The sequence below is a fragment of the Abramis brama genome (assembly GCF_963993115.1).
Source record: "Abramis brama genome assembly, chromosome: 3".
NCBI classification, from domain to species: domain Eukaryota; kingdom Metazoa; phylum Chordata; class Actinopteri; order Cypriniformes; family Leuciscidae; genus Abramis; species Abramis brama.
Genome location: NC_139965.1, coordinates 43,280,197 through 43,295,185, shown reverse-complemented (window position 1 = coordinate 43,295,185; position 14,989 = coordinate 43,280,197). Strand labels below are relative to the sequence as shown.

Below are 14,989 nucleotides of genomic sequence, written 5' to 3'. Positions count from 1 at the left end.
CACTAGGAACTAGTGGACTTTGCTTAGCTTTTAAGTAAAATAAAGGAGTATTGCAATAAATCGTTTTTATTTTTTTCTCCTTAACCTCTTACTGTTCCTATTGCCTAAGCACAAAATAACAAAAAAACACTTATGTGTCAAGCCATTAGAACCGAACCGAACCGAAAACCGTGGTTAAAAAACCGAGGTATGTATTGAACTGTGGTCTAACTGTATTGTTGCATCCCTAATATATATATATGTGTGTATGTATGTATGTATGTATGTATATGTGTGTGTGTATATATGTATATACATTGTGAATATATGTATATACCAGTGACGTGCGGTGATGTCTTAAAGAGGCTAGGCACTGAGTTATGAAAGCCAGATGACCTGATTTATTGTTTAGGCTAATAATATGTAATAACAGTAAACGTTACGCACAAGCGCGGCATTATCAAGAAATGTACAAATCAGGATGTATATCGTGTACTCTCACTCACTCTCTCTCTCTCTCTCTCTCTCTCTCTCTCTCTCTCTCTCTCTCGCACACACACACATACACACACACACACACACACACACACACACACAAGCGCGGCACAGGCTCACACCGGTAGTTATCTCCACTCCAGCATCAGAATGCAACCATTCTTAATCCTTAATTGTTGCACAGCGGCCAATTATGTTTATCAATCAGCAAAAGTAAAATCACACACTGCTCAATTGAATATGAAGGCAAATGGCTTGCATTAATTCAACCACATTTATCAATTCAATATTAAGCCTAAAATAGTTTTTGACTCACCAATCGGTAGATTATTTGTACATAAAATCCATCCGCCACTGTTTCCTAGTGAAGACGTCGATCACAGCTTTGTAAAACTCGTCTTTACGGGCCTTCAGTTTGCAAAGTCTCTGATTTTGAATTAAAATCGAGCTTGGAAATTTTTTTTAACTCTGTGATCACGGCCGGTGCTGTCATTTTGACTTTGAGTTTGGTGGGGATTAGGCATGTAGGCTAGCTGTGGTGTAACGTTAATGACGTTAGCTGCGCAAATGTCCAGTAATATCTCGATTTTAATTGGTCCACGTCTGATATGTAACGGAGATGTTTACGGGCATAGCACATTTACGTCCAAAGGCACAGCAGATTTGTGCTTTTTGCCGTACATGTTGAAGAATACAGGATCGAAGTGCGCATGCGCAACATGGGTTTTTCGCTTGTCGTCTGCAATGAATGGACAGTAAAAGCACTGCTTATTCTACCATTTGTTTTTTTATTTGATTATGCGTAATCGCTACATTTGTCATCATAACGTCTAAACAATTGGAATAACACACATATTGCATATATAAATAACAAGAATAAACAATAAAAATACAAATACAAGTTTATTATTTAATAAAACATTTTATTTTTGAATTTTGGCAGGGTAGGCAGTGCCTAGTTTGCCTACCCAGACCGCACGTCACTGGTATACAGTGTACTCAGCTAGAGCGCTATCGACCCTTTAAACAAGGGGAGTACAGTCTTACTCTACCAACTGTCGAGGAGGCCTATAGAAAGGCCTACAACTTCAATTATCAAAAGCGTCAGCCCATGGCATGCTTAGGCTCTAAGGGAGTGTACTCAAACCCATCCCATATGGGAGGGAGTACTAAAGTGAGCCCCAGTGGTGCAGGGCGAATTAACTAAAGCTGTGGGTAGCCAAAAAAACACTAAGCCCAAGGGAAATGGAGGCCTCAGCTATGAGGTTGGCACCACCTACTACATAAACCTAGCGACTCTATCACAAGAGGAGGCCTATGATAAGGTATGCAAGCCTACCTATACCTATTTCCTAATTTTAATATCCTATCAAACATACCCCTTAATACTTTCTAAACAGGGAACCGAGGTCTAAAGTTAAACAACCTTATAATAAAGACCTACCAAGATCATCCTTCTACTCGTAGAGCAGCGGCCTAAATTGTATTCTTCGAATGAAGGCCTAGCACCCAAAAGCTAGAAAGGGCGCGCTCACTACCAAGCCGACTCCAGACCTTCATAAGCATTCCGTTTAATGGGAAAATATCATTATCAGTCCAGGCTTTAGGCCTGATGCAAGAAGCGCCTGGGGTAAAGAAAATAGAGGAAGAAGGGTAGTTGTTATTCACCCTCAGAGGAAGGGGATCCTATCCGCCAAGTGGAGTCAGTGCTCATCATCTCCTGTATTCACTTCCTGACAGCAACTACCTGTGCCTTTCACACTGCCTGGTTGCAGCCTGGTCCTTAGGGTTAGGGTTAGGGTAGTATCCTTCAGTTTCATTGTCCTTTTCGGTTTCATTGTCCTGTTCTGCGTCCGCCTAAACGCTTATTTTTGACATTTATCTGATCCTCAATAAACATTTGAAACCAGCTTTCGCTTTTGGGTCCTTTTCGCACTGTGACACTCTGGCCCTGTCTCCGATCTTAGAACCGGGATGGGCCAGGCCCCCCTGGCTGTCTGGGCGTGGATTCGGACCGCAGCGGAATGCATGATTTAAAAGTCAAGTCAAGTCAAGTCATCTTCATTTATATAGCGCTTTTAACAATGTAGATTGTTTCAAAGCAGCTTTACAGAGATAAATGTATAATTTAAGGTAAGACTGTTTTGGCTTTATAGCGTTTTTTTAATAAAGTTATTTTCCAGCTAAAGTTAGTTTTGATTGATTCGCTTCCGTCGCAACGATCATTTGTTATTAAATAAGGGGTCGCTAAGACGACACCATTCTCTCTACACAAACTTTAAACGTGAACCTGTGATAAACGTTGATGGCGTTCACATGCGCATTAAGAATTGGTTCTATAGTTATGTGCGTTTGAATATATGTGCGCAGGTTTGTAATTCCCTACAGACCAAACCTAAACAAAGTACTGGTGTTTCCTTATAATTTTGATACAGAATTTTATTTTATTTTATCAATTCGGGGTAGATACGCAAATTGAGTTTTCCCGACAATGCTTTATCTGTAGAGTGGTAAAGGGATCCTCCATAGGGAGAGACTAGTTGGCACTTCAGCACTGCGTTGTCATCGGGTCCAGGCGAAGGTCCTTCGTCAGATCTGGATATGGCCTGGATCCGGCCGCAGCCTGCCTCGGGATAAACAAAGACACTAAAATTAGCGTAGATGCCATTCTTCTCACGATGTAACGAGTACATCAGGATTTATGGGAAGTGTTCCCGGTTCCAGCTGACCTAATCTATGCAGCCTAACATTGAATTATAGAAGTCTATAATGTATTATGTGAATGCTAGGTCAAAGAGATGTGTCTTTAATCTAGCTTTGAGCTGACAGAGTGTGTCTGCTTCCCGGACAATGGTAGGAAGATTGTTCCAACGTTTTGGTGCTAAATAGGAAAAGGATCTACCGCCAGCAGTCGATTTTGATATTCTAGGTATTATTAACTGGCTGGAATTTTGAGATCGCAATGGACGTGAAGGACTATAATGCGTTAAGAACTCGCTCAAGTACTGCGGAGCTAAACCATTTAGTGCTTTGTAAGTAATCAGCAATATTTTAAAATAGATGCGATGTTTAATAGGGAGCCAATGCAGTGTTGACAGAACTGGGCTAATATGGTCATACTTCCTGGTTCTGGTAAGAACTCGAGCTGCTGCATTTTGAACCAGCTGTAGTTTGTTTATTAAGCGTGCAGGGCAACCACCCAGTAGAGCATTACAATAATCTAGCCTTGAGGTCATGAACGCATGAACTAATTGTTCCGCATTTGTCAATGAGAGCATATGGCGTAATTTAGATATATTTTTAAGATGGAAAAATGCGTTTTTACAGATACTAGACACGTGACTTTCAAACGAAAGATTGGTATCAAAGAGCACACCCAGGTTCCTAACCAACAACGAGGACTTGACAGAGCAGCCATCAAGTGTTAGACAGTATTCTGGTTAATACGTGAGGAAGTTTTTTGTCCAATAATTAGAATCTCTGTTTTTTCAGAATTTAGAAGTAGGAAATTACTAGTCATCCAATTTTTTTTTTTTTTTTTTGAAGGCCGAGTGTGCCTTCACCTCTCTGAACTTTTCCACCACCATCTCAACGGAGGCGGCAGAAAGTTCAGATGGCAAAACCGTGGCATCGAGGAGAAAACCCTTTTCTTTCTCCCCTATGTCAGCCAGGTTCAGCCACAGATGTCTCTCCGTGGCCACCATCGCTGCATTCAACCTTCCAAACGAGGCAGCGGTTTGTCTGGTGGCCCGAAGAGCCAGATCTGTGGTGCGGCGCAGCTGGTCCACTGCGTCAGGGGAGAGACCCTGCCCCTGATCCAAATCCTTCAGCAGATCGGCTTGGTATCCCTGTAACACAGACATTGTGTGTAAGGCAGCCCCAGCCTGACCTGCTGCCGCGTATGCCCTGCCATTCAAGCAAGATGTCATCTTGAGTGGCTTGGAAGGCAGGGCCGGAGTTTTTAGTGCCAATGCCTCTCCAGCAGCGAGATAGTTCGCAAACGTCTCATCGATTGGGGGCATTGACACATACCCATGTTCATGCATCCCCTTGACATCAGTGTAGTTTGCTCACTGCTGACGATGGATGCGTGCAGAATATGGGTTCTTCCATGCCTTCTTGATCTCAGTATGCAGATCAGGAAGGAATGGAAGGCTCACGGGAGCTGGGGAGTTATGGCCAGAAAGGAACCGCTCATCCAGCCTGCTGCGGACCTTCCTTCACGCGCTCCCACGGCAGCTGAAGCCTCGCTGAAGCGCGCTCCATATCACCCAATGGTTCATCATACGTGGGGCAGGGAGGCTGTGAGGGCCATCTCCTGCTCTCTTGGGCTAAAACATAGTCACCTATTTATGAAATTAGTTTTACCTTTGAAGATGTCCCTGGATGTCTCTAAAGGGAACTTTCATCAGTTTTAGCCATCTTCTTGTGGACAGTTTGGACAACCCAACTACCCAGTTCAAACCCGCACTTCACACATTTCAGTATTTTAATACATAATGATACGCACTGTCATTTGATGTCCAAATATTGAATTGTTAGTTGTGTATCTTTTTCATTTACACAAATCTTAACCCATTCTCAGTGGTAATTTATGTAGCATTGTCTACATTAACTTGTTAGCACACATTAATTATGCTTTTCTCCCCTCCTACAGACACACCTGCTTTTGAATACGCAATACTCTATTAATGTGATGTCCTCTTTTCTGGTCAAAATCATTAATACACTACAATATATCCAGGATTCGGCAGCAAGGTTCCTCACATATTTTACATAATCTCCTAACACTCACATTTCTCCTTAGAATTCACTGGTTACCTGATAATGTAGGCTATTCAATATAAGCTCAGGTCAAACTGACATTTTTGGTTGACAGAGCATCTGTGTGTACTGATGAATGAAAGTCATTATTAACTGATAAGAGACTGAAAATAGAGAATATAAATCAAACTCTAGGAGGCATCTGCTGAACCAGATAACACTCCAACAGTGTGTTTTTGACCCTGTCAATACAGAATCTAATATGACAGTAGCTGGATTTCCTGAAGCACTAAATAGAAGGTTAGATGCACATAAGTAACAATTAAGTCCCGGGTATACTTTATTTTCTGCCTTCCGTCTCACGCGCACAGTCGAGAGCAGGAACCTTTCAAGGTATAGTCCTACGCTTTTGGTCGTGAGCGAAGAAAGACGCGTTCAGCACTTACACACTATCTAGTGGTTTTCAAGTGCTCGAGTCACTCACACATGCACTGTTGTACATGCACCGTCCACGTGGTCACAAAAATGCATGTTTGCGGACATCTGCGGACCCTCCTGATGATGAAAATTACACAGACAGCCAAAGGATAATTTGGACTTTAATCTCTAAGGCACAAAAAACATTAAGTTAGCTAAGTTTAACGTAAAAATTACTGTGAGCCTCAGGTCACTTGTAAGCGTATTACATGCGAACTGCTTTTTGTTTTTTATAATGTATTGTAAAATGTAAAAGAATGATATTGAAAATAATACATCATTTGTATAAATACTAATATGTAATGTGGTAGAAATTATATTGTGGTGGACACATTCATGTTGGTTCAGAGTAAACAAAATATTATTGTGATGTATGTAGTTTGTTGGACAGTATTAGTGAAGATCTAGTGAGTGAGAAAAGTGTATTTTAAGAATATTTTCTGAAATTCCACAGGGCCAAAAGCGCCTGTGGTTGAAGAAACACCCCCTCACTGGTGACCCAACCAATTAATCTTCTTTAAGGCTCTATTTCTTTTCCATTCAAGTACACGTACACAGCCTGTAAGACCTCTTTAATTTATCTTATGTGTCAGTGTGTGTGTGTGTGTGTGTGTGTGTGTGTGTGTGTCCTGAGTCAGCACTGTGCTCTCAGCATTAGAAAGCTCAAGAACAGCAGCGCTCTCCACTCAAGCTGTGTCTCTCTCACACACACACACACACACACACACACACACATGCACGTGTACGCACACGCACACGCACGCACTCACACACACACACACGCACATACATTACAGATCTGAGAGGGACTTACTGACTTCTACAAGCCTATAAACATGTTCAGACATCTCCCTCTGCACACACACTTATAAGCCGTCCATTAGGTTATTAACGCAGTCATAATTTACTGATGACATCACAGCACATTTATCTGTGTGTATGTGCGGTTTATTTGTGTAAGGTCTCAGAATAGTTGTATTGATTTGGCTAGTGGCAAAAAAATTCTGGACACACATGTTCATTATTTGTTTATGATCCACATGGGGATTGAATGGCATCTTCTGAAATTATGTCTCCTTACCTACGGTAAAAGTTTAAGAACTGGTCAATAAAATTTTTTTTTACCACCAATCTTAATATTGAGAGTTGTGAAGAGTACAGCGGATTTTGGGTGTGTTGTTATTCTCATACTTATGATGTTTATCCCCAGAAAGTGGTGGATTTAGGAGAGGGGGTCAAGAAAGTTATATAAAGGATGAAAGACATCATGGGATGATGAAAAAGATTGAGAAGCTGGAGCAAATAATTATGCCAATTCTGCAATCGGGAGGGATGGAAAGAGGAAGCTGATCAAGCTGTGTATGAAGGAAGTAAAGAGAGGGATGTATTGTACGAAAGTGTAGGCATGTCGAGATGAAGCAGAATTAATGTGCTGAGACAGAACTAGTGAGCTGGTACAACCGTACAGAGAAAGTAACAAGAGAAATGATTTTCACACCAAAGGCCTTGTAGAAATGGCCACAACCTCAACCTATATATTCAAAAGCACATATCTAGGTTTTATCTGGCAATACAACACAGTACTTTAATCATTTTTCACTCAAAAGAAACAAAAAATCATTTATGTTATGTTATGTTACAAATAATTCATCATTTTCAATATTCTGACTTTCTCTTGAATATTGTTCACTGAACAAAAAATTATAGATTGAATGAACCAATTTTTGAGTTACGACTTACTACTGTAGTTCTAAGGAGGTTTCTGTGTAGTATAGTGCAGCATATTTAAATTTCCATCTCGATCAGCTTCTTATTTTCTTTTCCAATCTCTTTATACTGTATGAACAAAATAAAACTCAGAGTTTAAAACTCACTCACCCAGTGTCTCTCTGTTTCTCCTTAGGTGGTGTGAAGAATTGTTGCAGAAACAGATCGGCCCCACCTCACCATGCCTTTGTCCTTCAGTTCATCCCGCATTTTCCCAATCTCCTTCATTCCCTTGATCCTCCCTGTCCTTCTCCTGTCTTTCTCCATCCCTTCTCAAGCTGACTCCCAAGATATAGCCCAATCTACCTCCAACTGTTCCCATACTGACGTGTGTGCAGACGGGGTCCTTTTGCCAGTGTGGAATCCTCTAAATCCCTCAGTTGGTGACAAAGTGGCTCGTGCCATTGTGTACCTAGTGGCACTAGTCTACATGTTCTTAGGGATGTCGATAATTGCTGACCGCTTCATGAGTGCCATCGAAGTTATAACTTCTCAAGAAAAAGAGATCACTACAAAGAGACCCAATGGTGAAACGGTCACCACGACAGTTCGCATATGGAACGAGACCGTCTCCAATCTGACCCTCATGGCTCTGGGTTCATCAGCCCCTGAGATTTTGCTTTCGGTCATTGAGGTCTGTGGGCATAATTTTGAGGCCGGTTCTCTTGGTCCCAGCACCATTGTGGGCAGCGCTGCCTTCAACTTGTTTGTGATCATTGGCATCTGCATCTACGTGGTACCTGATGGTGAAAGGCGGAAGGTCAAACATCTTCGTGTGTTTTTCGTGACTGCAGCATGGAGCATGTTTGCCTACGTCTGGCTCTATCTTATCATCTCTGTGTTCTCGCCTGGTGAGGTGGAAGTGTGGGAAGCAGTGTTGACGTTCCTCTTCTTTCCTCTCTGCGTGGTCCAGGCCTGGATCGCTGATCGGAGATTGCTCTTTTACAAGTATGCTCGCAAACGCTACCGAACCGACAAGGGCCGTGGAATTATTGTGTCGGAGGGCGGGGAGGAGGTTGACAAGGAGGCAGGGTTTACAAAGATGGACATGCTTGAAATTGATGGAATCACAACACATCTGGATGGAGTCCTGGTAGGGGAAAGTGGGCTTGGAGGACGTGATCAAGAGGACGAGGCCAGGAGAGATATGGCCAGAACTCTAAAGGAACTGAAGCAAAGACATCCTGACAAGGACATGGAGCAGCTCATAGAGATGGCCAACTATCAGGTAAAAAAGAAGAAGAAAGATATTAACCAATTTAATTACTTAATAGTTTATAATATTTACATCAAATGTATTTAATAAAGTTATAATTGCATAGTTATTATTTATTTATTAATATATATATATATATATTTTTTTTTTTTTTCTTCTTTTTTTTTTTTTTTCTTAAATATTAAGAATACTAAAATTCACTGCACAAAAAAAAATAATAAAAAATAGTAGTTTAAAACAGACCTGCGGCCTATTTTTCAGTTGCAACCAACTAGTAGGAATCACTGGTCTTGGGAGTTTCTGATGCAGCATATTTTAATTTTCTTCTCTAAAAGAAAACAATTATTAAAACTTGATTTTCTTCTTTGTTCTAATTTTCTTTTGAAGACAATCTACAGGCGTGCTTTGATATATTACAAAACAACATGAAATTATGATCCTAAACAAATTATCGTGTGAATATTACAGAATTTGCCCATGATTTGTGAAAATTTGCATTAATCTCTGTTCAACTCTAAATAGATCTTATCTAAAGTTGTATGAAGTTTTGTTATTTGCAGGCCTGTTCATTTTAAACTGCTGTGTGTATTTTATATTTGTATAATATTAAAGTACCCTCCTAGTTTTCACAGACAATTGTAAGTAAACCATTCATAGATTACCCAAAAAATATAAACACTGTCTCGTGCTATTTTAAACATCGTTCTGTTTATTTTTATTTGTACATGCACTTTGATTATTAGCTGTCAATTGGACACCTTTTTTGTTTTTTGCGAAGTCGTAACCGATCTGGATAATATGGTTGTAGCATGTATGCACATTAGTCGGATAGTCAAATGAAAACTGTTACTTATTGGTTCTGTAGGCTACTCAGTGACTCCCAATCGCTTATCAATGGTGTGAGTTTAGTGGTGACACCACCTGTTTGTCCAAACAGTGCAAGACTAGGGAATTGTTTTGGTAAACCTGTTCGAAAACAGTGATTATTTTTGAAAATTCCATTTAGTGCTGATTGTGGTGCAGAATTTGCATGCTGCAAATTTAAAATGGCTGTTTTACAGCTTGAGAAACCAGCCTGCAACTAAACTGCAGGTTAAAAATAACTTTCTCAAACTTCCCATTGCAGGTTCTGGTACAGCAGCAGAAGAGCAGAGCTTTCTATCGCATTCAGGCGACAAGGATGATGATTGGTGCTGGGAACATTTTGAAGAAACATGCAGCAGATCAGGCCCGTAAAGTGGTCAGCAGTGGGGAACCTCAAGAGCAGGAGGATGACCCTCATGTTACAAGAATAGACTTTGAACCTGCCCTCTACCAGTGCTTTGAAAACTGTGGGTCCTTAAAACTTTCTGTGCAAAGGCATGGAGGAGATGCCGGTTGTACTGTTAAGGTGAGTTTAAAGTAAAATACTCTTTAGTTTATTAATTTTTACTAGGGAATAGGATACTTCTAAACTTATTCTCTGATCTGGACTATTAAATGATTATGGAAAAGTTTTTTTCGTTTATTTATTTAATGAGAACAAGGAAGATCGTTGATCCTTTCAAATGTTTATTCATGCGAAACTCCAGGTGGATTATCGCACAGAAGATGGCACAGCCAATGCCGGTTCTGATTATGAATTTGCCGAGGGCACACTCATCTTCAAACCTAGCGAGAACCTTAAAGAGATCACCGTCGGCATTATTGATGATGACATCTTTGAGGAAGATGAATACTTCTATGTCCGCCTGAGCAATCCCCGTATAGTTGGGTGGGCTGATGGACATCCTATTGCTTTGGAGACTGGAGCACCTGCCCCTAGCGCAGCCCTTGGTGAGGCCCACACGGCGACCGTGACCATCTACGATGACGACCACGCAGGAATTTTTACATTTGAGAGCGAATCGATACGAGTTAGCGAAAGCATCGGCATCATGCAGGTAAAGGTCCAGAGGACATCAGGAGCACGTGGTCTAGTGGCAGTACCGTACCATACAGTGGACGGGACAGCTTGCGGAGGGGACGACTATGAGGAAGTGTCTGGAAAACTGGAGTTTCAGAACGACGAGACAATGTAAGAGGTTTCTGTCAGCTAATGTGTTTGTGTGTGTGAGACTGTGTGTGTCTGAGTGTTTGTGCCTTAATTTAGCTCTTTCTGTGAGGAGATTGTTCCGAATTAGTGACCCTTCACAGTGAAAATTATTTTAGGCACACAGTAGTTAAAACAACCTACTTGTTAAAAACCACTTATCTAGGGAGTTTCTGTGCAGCATGCGGCAGCATATTTTAAATTTCTTCTCTATCAGAAACTTAAAACGTTCTCGTCTTCTCTGTTTTCATTTTGTTTTGAAGACGATACTTCGTTGATACTATGATCCTAATCAAATGATTGTGTGAATATCCAAGAATTTGCCCAGAATGTGTGAAAATGTGCATAAAAGCTCCATTCAATTCTAAATAGAGCTAACCTAAGTTCCATTATTTGCAGGCCAATACATTTAAAACGGATGTGTGTAATTTTAACAATAGGCCTATTAAAGTTATCCCCCAGTTTAGTACGCCAAGACAATTGTAAGTAAGCTATTCATAGATTTTCCAAATGCTATAAACACTGTCTCTGTGCTGCTTTAAATGTTGTTCTGTTAATTGGAGTATATTTACATGCAATTTAAAAGTAGATTTAAACCCGACTGTAAAAATACTTTTTTTAAATGCCATCTAAATGCTTTAGTTCAACTGAAATTTGCACCATTCCATTTTAAGTGAAGTTGCACTAACAGACCTAGATTGCACCGATGGAGTGAACCTTCACTGTGAGAATGCTTTTAGGGACAGTAAAGTTATATTGTGTGAGTTTGGATTTTTCAGGCATGTCAGACAGCTTTTTTTAAGGGGGTTGGGGTTGGTCTCTTTATAATCACTAAAAAGCTGTCATCTTCATCTTCATCGCAATATCACAAAGTTCCGTTATAATCAGTGAAGCTGACTGCATAATGAATCTCTTCTTTACAAAACGCCTACACTTTGTTATAATTGCGATTGCGAGTGCAGAACTCAGAGTCAGCACTGGACAAAAGCTCAGGTGTTTTGAGTGGTGAGTGAGTTCTAACTTAAACACCTCTGATTGGCTGTTGCGTTCAAAAAATCAACAGATATGTCTGTGATTGGCTTCATTGCTCAATGCTGCAAAAACATGTTGTAAATAGAAACCTTTGATGCTTTTCAGAGTGCAAACATATATTCACTGCAGAGTTTGCCAAATCTGTTTCGCCAATATGCTATAATTATGGAGAAAACTGATCCTAGACCAGCAGTTATGGGCAGCTTTTCCCTCTAAAAGCAATCAGGAGAAGCAGCAGGCAGTGTTTTGAATGAGAAAATTCCATGCTAGTCTCGATGAGACTATGCTGGTCTCGAGTCCAGTCGAGACTTAATATATATATATGCTTATTTATTATAATATATATTACAGTTTTTCTCAGTCGCTTTGGTGCATTTCTCACATCACTATTTACATTTGCACAACAGTTAGTTCAACCTCCACAACATTTAGTCATTTGTGCACATCATAGTAGCAGTTTCTCATTCCTTCCAACAAATTGCAAATGCTTTTGGACATGCATCAATTGCTTTCATACAACTCTCTGCTGTTTTATAACATTATCCTTTGCTTATGTCATGTCAGTCAAAATTAACTATACTTGTGAATGCTGAATAGTCATTCCATATAAAACTAATAGTCCTCATTTCATTGCTTGAGTCATCACATACAAAAATGTTGAACTAGTTGTCAAAATCTGTCAACCAAATTTTACACATTTTTTAAAATCTTTTTTTTTTTCTTCTGAAAACGTCTCCTAAATTGAACAATTTCTCTCAGGTGAATCTCAGCTTTCACTGATGAGGAACGTCTGGATGTGCATGAATGATTACAGTACTATGTATGCTGTATGTTCAGTTCCAATGTACTGCAATATTGTTTACAGTTGTGCACGGCTCTACCCAAAGGGAGTTTATGTTTGTTGTAAATAAGGGTGTATTTTTTCTTTTGCACAATGCTGTGAACAAATTAGAATTGCAAACAGCATATGCAGTAAAAATGTGAAACATACATATTCAGTGTCTTGTACTCAGTTACCTCACTAAATACAGTAATGTGTAACTTTACTGTATTTTTCAAATGGCTGTGCAAATAGTATATAGTGCTGTCTTGAGCATTTTCAGGTAGTGTCACCAAGATCTGACTTTTTTGCATTGGAAAACATTTACAGAGTAAACTGTCATAATGAAAACATGACAAAGCCATTTGACTATCTTGTTCATAAACAATGGTGTCAGGACTTTTCATATTGATGACACTGACACTTTCATTGACATGAATACTTGCTTTTGAGGAGTGAGCTATCCATTTTGAGCAAGTGACACGCTTTTGCAGGTTATCAACTAGGTTTTGCAGTTTGTACTAATTGTTTTGAGAACTGCATTAACTGTTGTGCAAATGTAAATAGTGATGTGAGAAATGCACCAAAGCGACTGAGAAAAACTGTAAGCAGGTTGGGTTTGGCAGTTTGACGTGCCTCAGGCTGTAATACACAAAATAGCAGGTGAAAGGGAACTTGAAGTGTTCAGGTAAAGGTTGTGACAGTCTACAGCTAACAAAGGGGTTATATGGTATCCTCGTGAGATGAGCTGTTTCTGTGGGTCAATTTAACCTTAAGGTAATGCTGGTAAATTACTTCAAGCTGTGGATTATGTTAGTTTTTTGTTTTTTGAGAATGCTTGCTATAATATGTGATGCAGTTTCAACTGTGCATAACATTTGTGTCATTCAAGCCACAGGTAACAGCAGTAGTCATCGGCTTATCATAATATAATGCTGATATTACATTAAATTTAACCATATTAATTTTTAAATATTAATAAAAGGCTGTAGCTGTTAGTTTTTTGTTGATCTATTATTAAAAAAGCTTCATAAAAGCTTTATTATGTCTAATGCCTTCATTTCCTGGTCTATAGTAAATCTGTCATCATCTATTACACTAAGATCAGAAATGTTTAGTGATGTTTTTTTTGTTGTTTTTTTATCAGTTATGAATATACTGTTAGCTAGTTTATTCTTGGTCTCTGGATCCTGACCTAAATACAACTGTGATAATTCCTCAGTCCCAGAAACAAAAGGGTTTTTTTTTTGGGATGGATGGATGGATGGATGGATGGATGGATGGATGGATGGATGGATAGATAGATAGATAGATAGATAGATAGATAGATAGATAGATAGATAGATAGATAGATAGATAGATAGATAGATAGATAGATAGATAGATAGATAGATAGATAGATTGATTGATTGATTGATAATTGGCTTCCAAACTTCCAAAAAAAATCACTCCAAAAATATTTGAAAACAGAAAGTCACACACATTTAGGTTTGGGGGAACAAATGTAATTATTTATGAATCAACCTTTGAAAAGCCTTATGGGGGTTATGGTGGTGAGCCCTGGTCTGAATTCAAAGAGATCAGACAGAGGACAAAGCGAATGGCTTGTATCATTTTTGTTACAGTCGGTCTCTGTTGATTTATTATCCAATAAGCCTTCACAACAGGGGCACACGGGAGGCAGACCTACAGCAAAATGAAACAGAAAACACAAAATGAAATACACACACACTCACACATCATGGGGTCTGTAATGGTCAAAGGAGGGCTGGAGACAATCAGCAATATTCTGTATTTCAGTTTTGATACACTCTCCTCTTGTATCTCTACTTCCCTGGCACCTGTCTCACAGTCTTCCCTCCCTCTTATCCTTTTCAATTCAAGTCACTGGAAAAACAGGTCATACACCAGCTTAACCTTCTTGTTCTGTTGAGAATAATTTGTGTAAAAATAATGATAGTAATTTTCACAAATAACCTCTTATTTTCCCTTCAAAAGTTAATCTGACCTATCAAAACCCAATAGACTACTGAAGCTGTATCTCTCTATTTAACTATAAAGTAGACATGTGGTTTGAGAAATGCCACTTGTTGTCATCTTGTTGAGCAAAATTTGACTCAAGCAAAACATATACTAGAAAAATGAAATAAAATTAAATTAAAATAGCCAACTGATAGCGTACTGCTACAGTATGTTCATCGCTCAGAGAATCAGATGATATGAACATTCATTGCATTATTTAATGGTCTGGGGTCTCTGAGCCCTATGAATAATGTAAATATAAATAATGTAACATTCTTACAGGAAAACTGTGTGTGTTATAAAGTTTATAATCAAGTCTCATTAGACTGATAAAAATCATGTGCAT

General features: G+C 39.4%; 1 protein-coding gene across 2 annotated transcripts in view; it reads left to right on the top strand.

Moving 5' to 3' along the window:
- slc8a4b (solute carrier family 8 member 4b) overlaps positions 1 to 14,989 on the top strand; it is a 76,564-nt gene that overhangs the window by 26,826 nt on the left and 34,749 nt on the right. For both annotated transcript variants that reach the window (XM_084110142.1, XM_084110141.1), the window contains 3 exons: positions 7,619 to 8,710; positions 9,825 to 10,088; positions 10,270 to 10,754. In XM_084110142.1, the coding sequence (XP_083966268.1) occupies positions 7,664 to 8,710; positions 9,825 to 10,088; positions 10,270 to 10,754 (1,796 nt within the window). In that variant the 5' untranslated portion in view covers positions 7,619 to 7,663. The remainder of the gene's footprint in view (positions 1 to 7,618; positions 8,711 to 9,824; positions 10,089 to 10,269; positions 10,755 to 14,989) is intronic.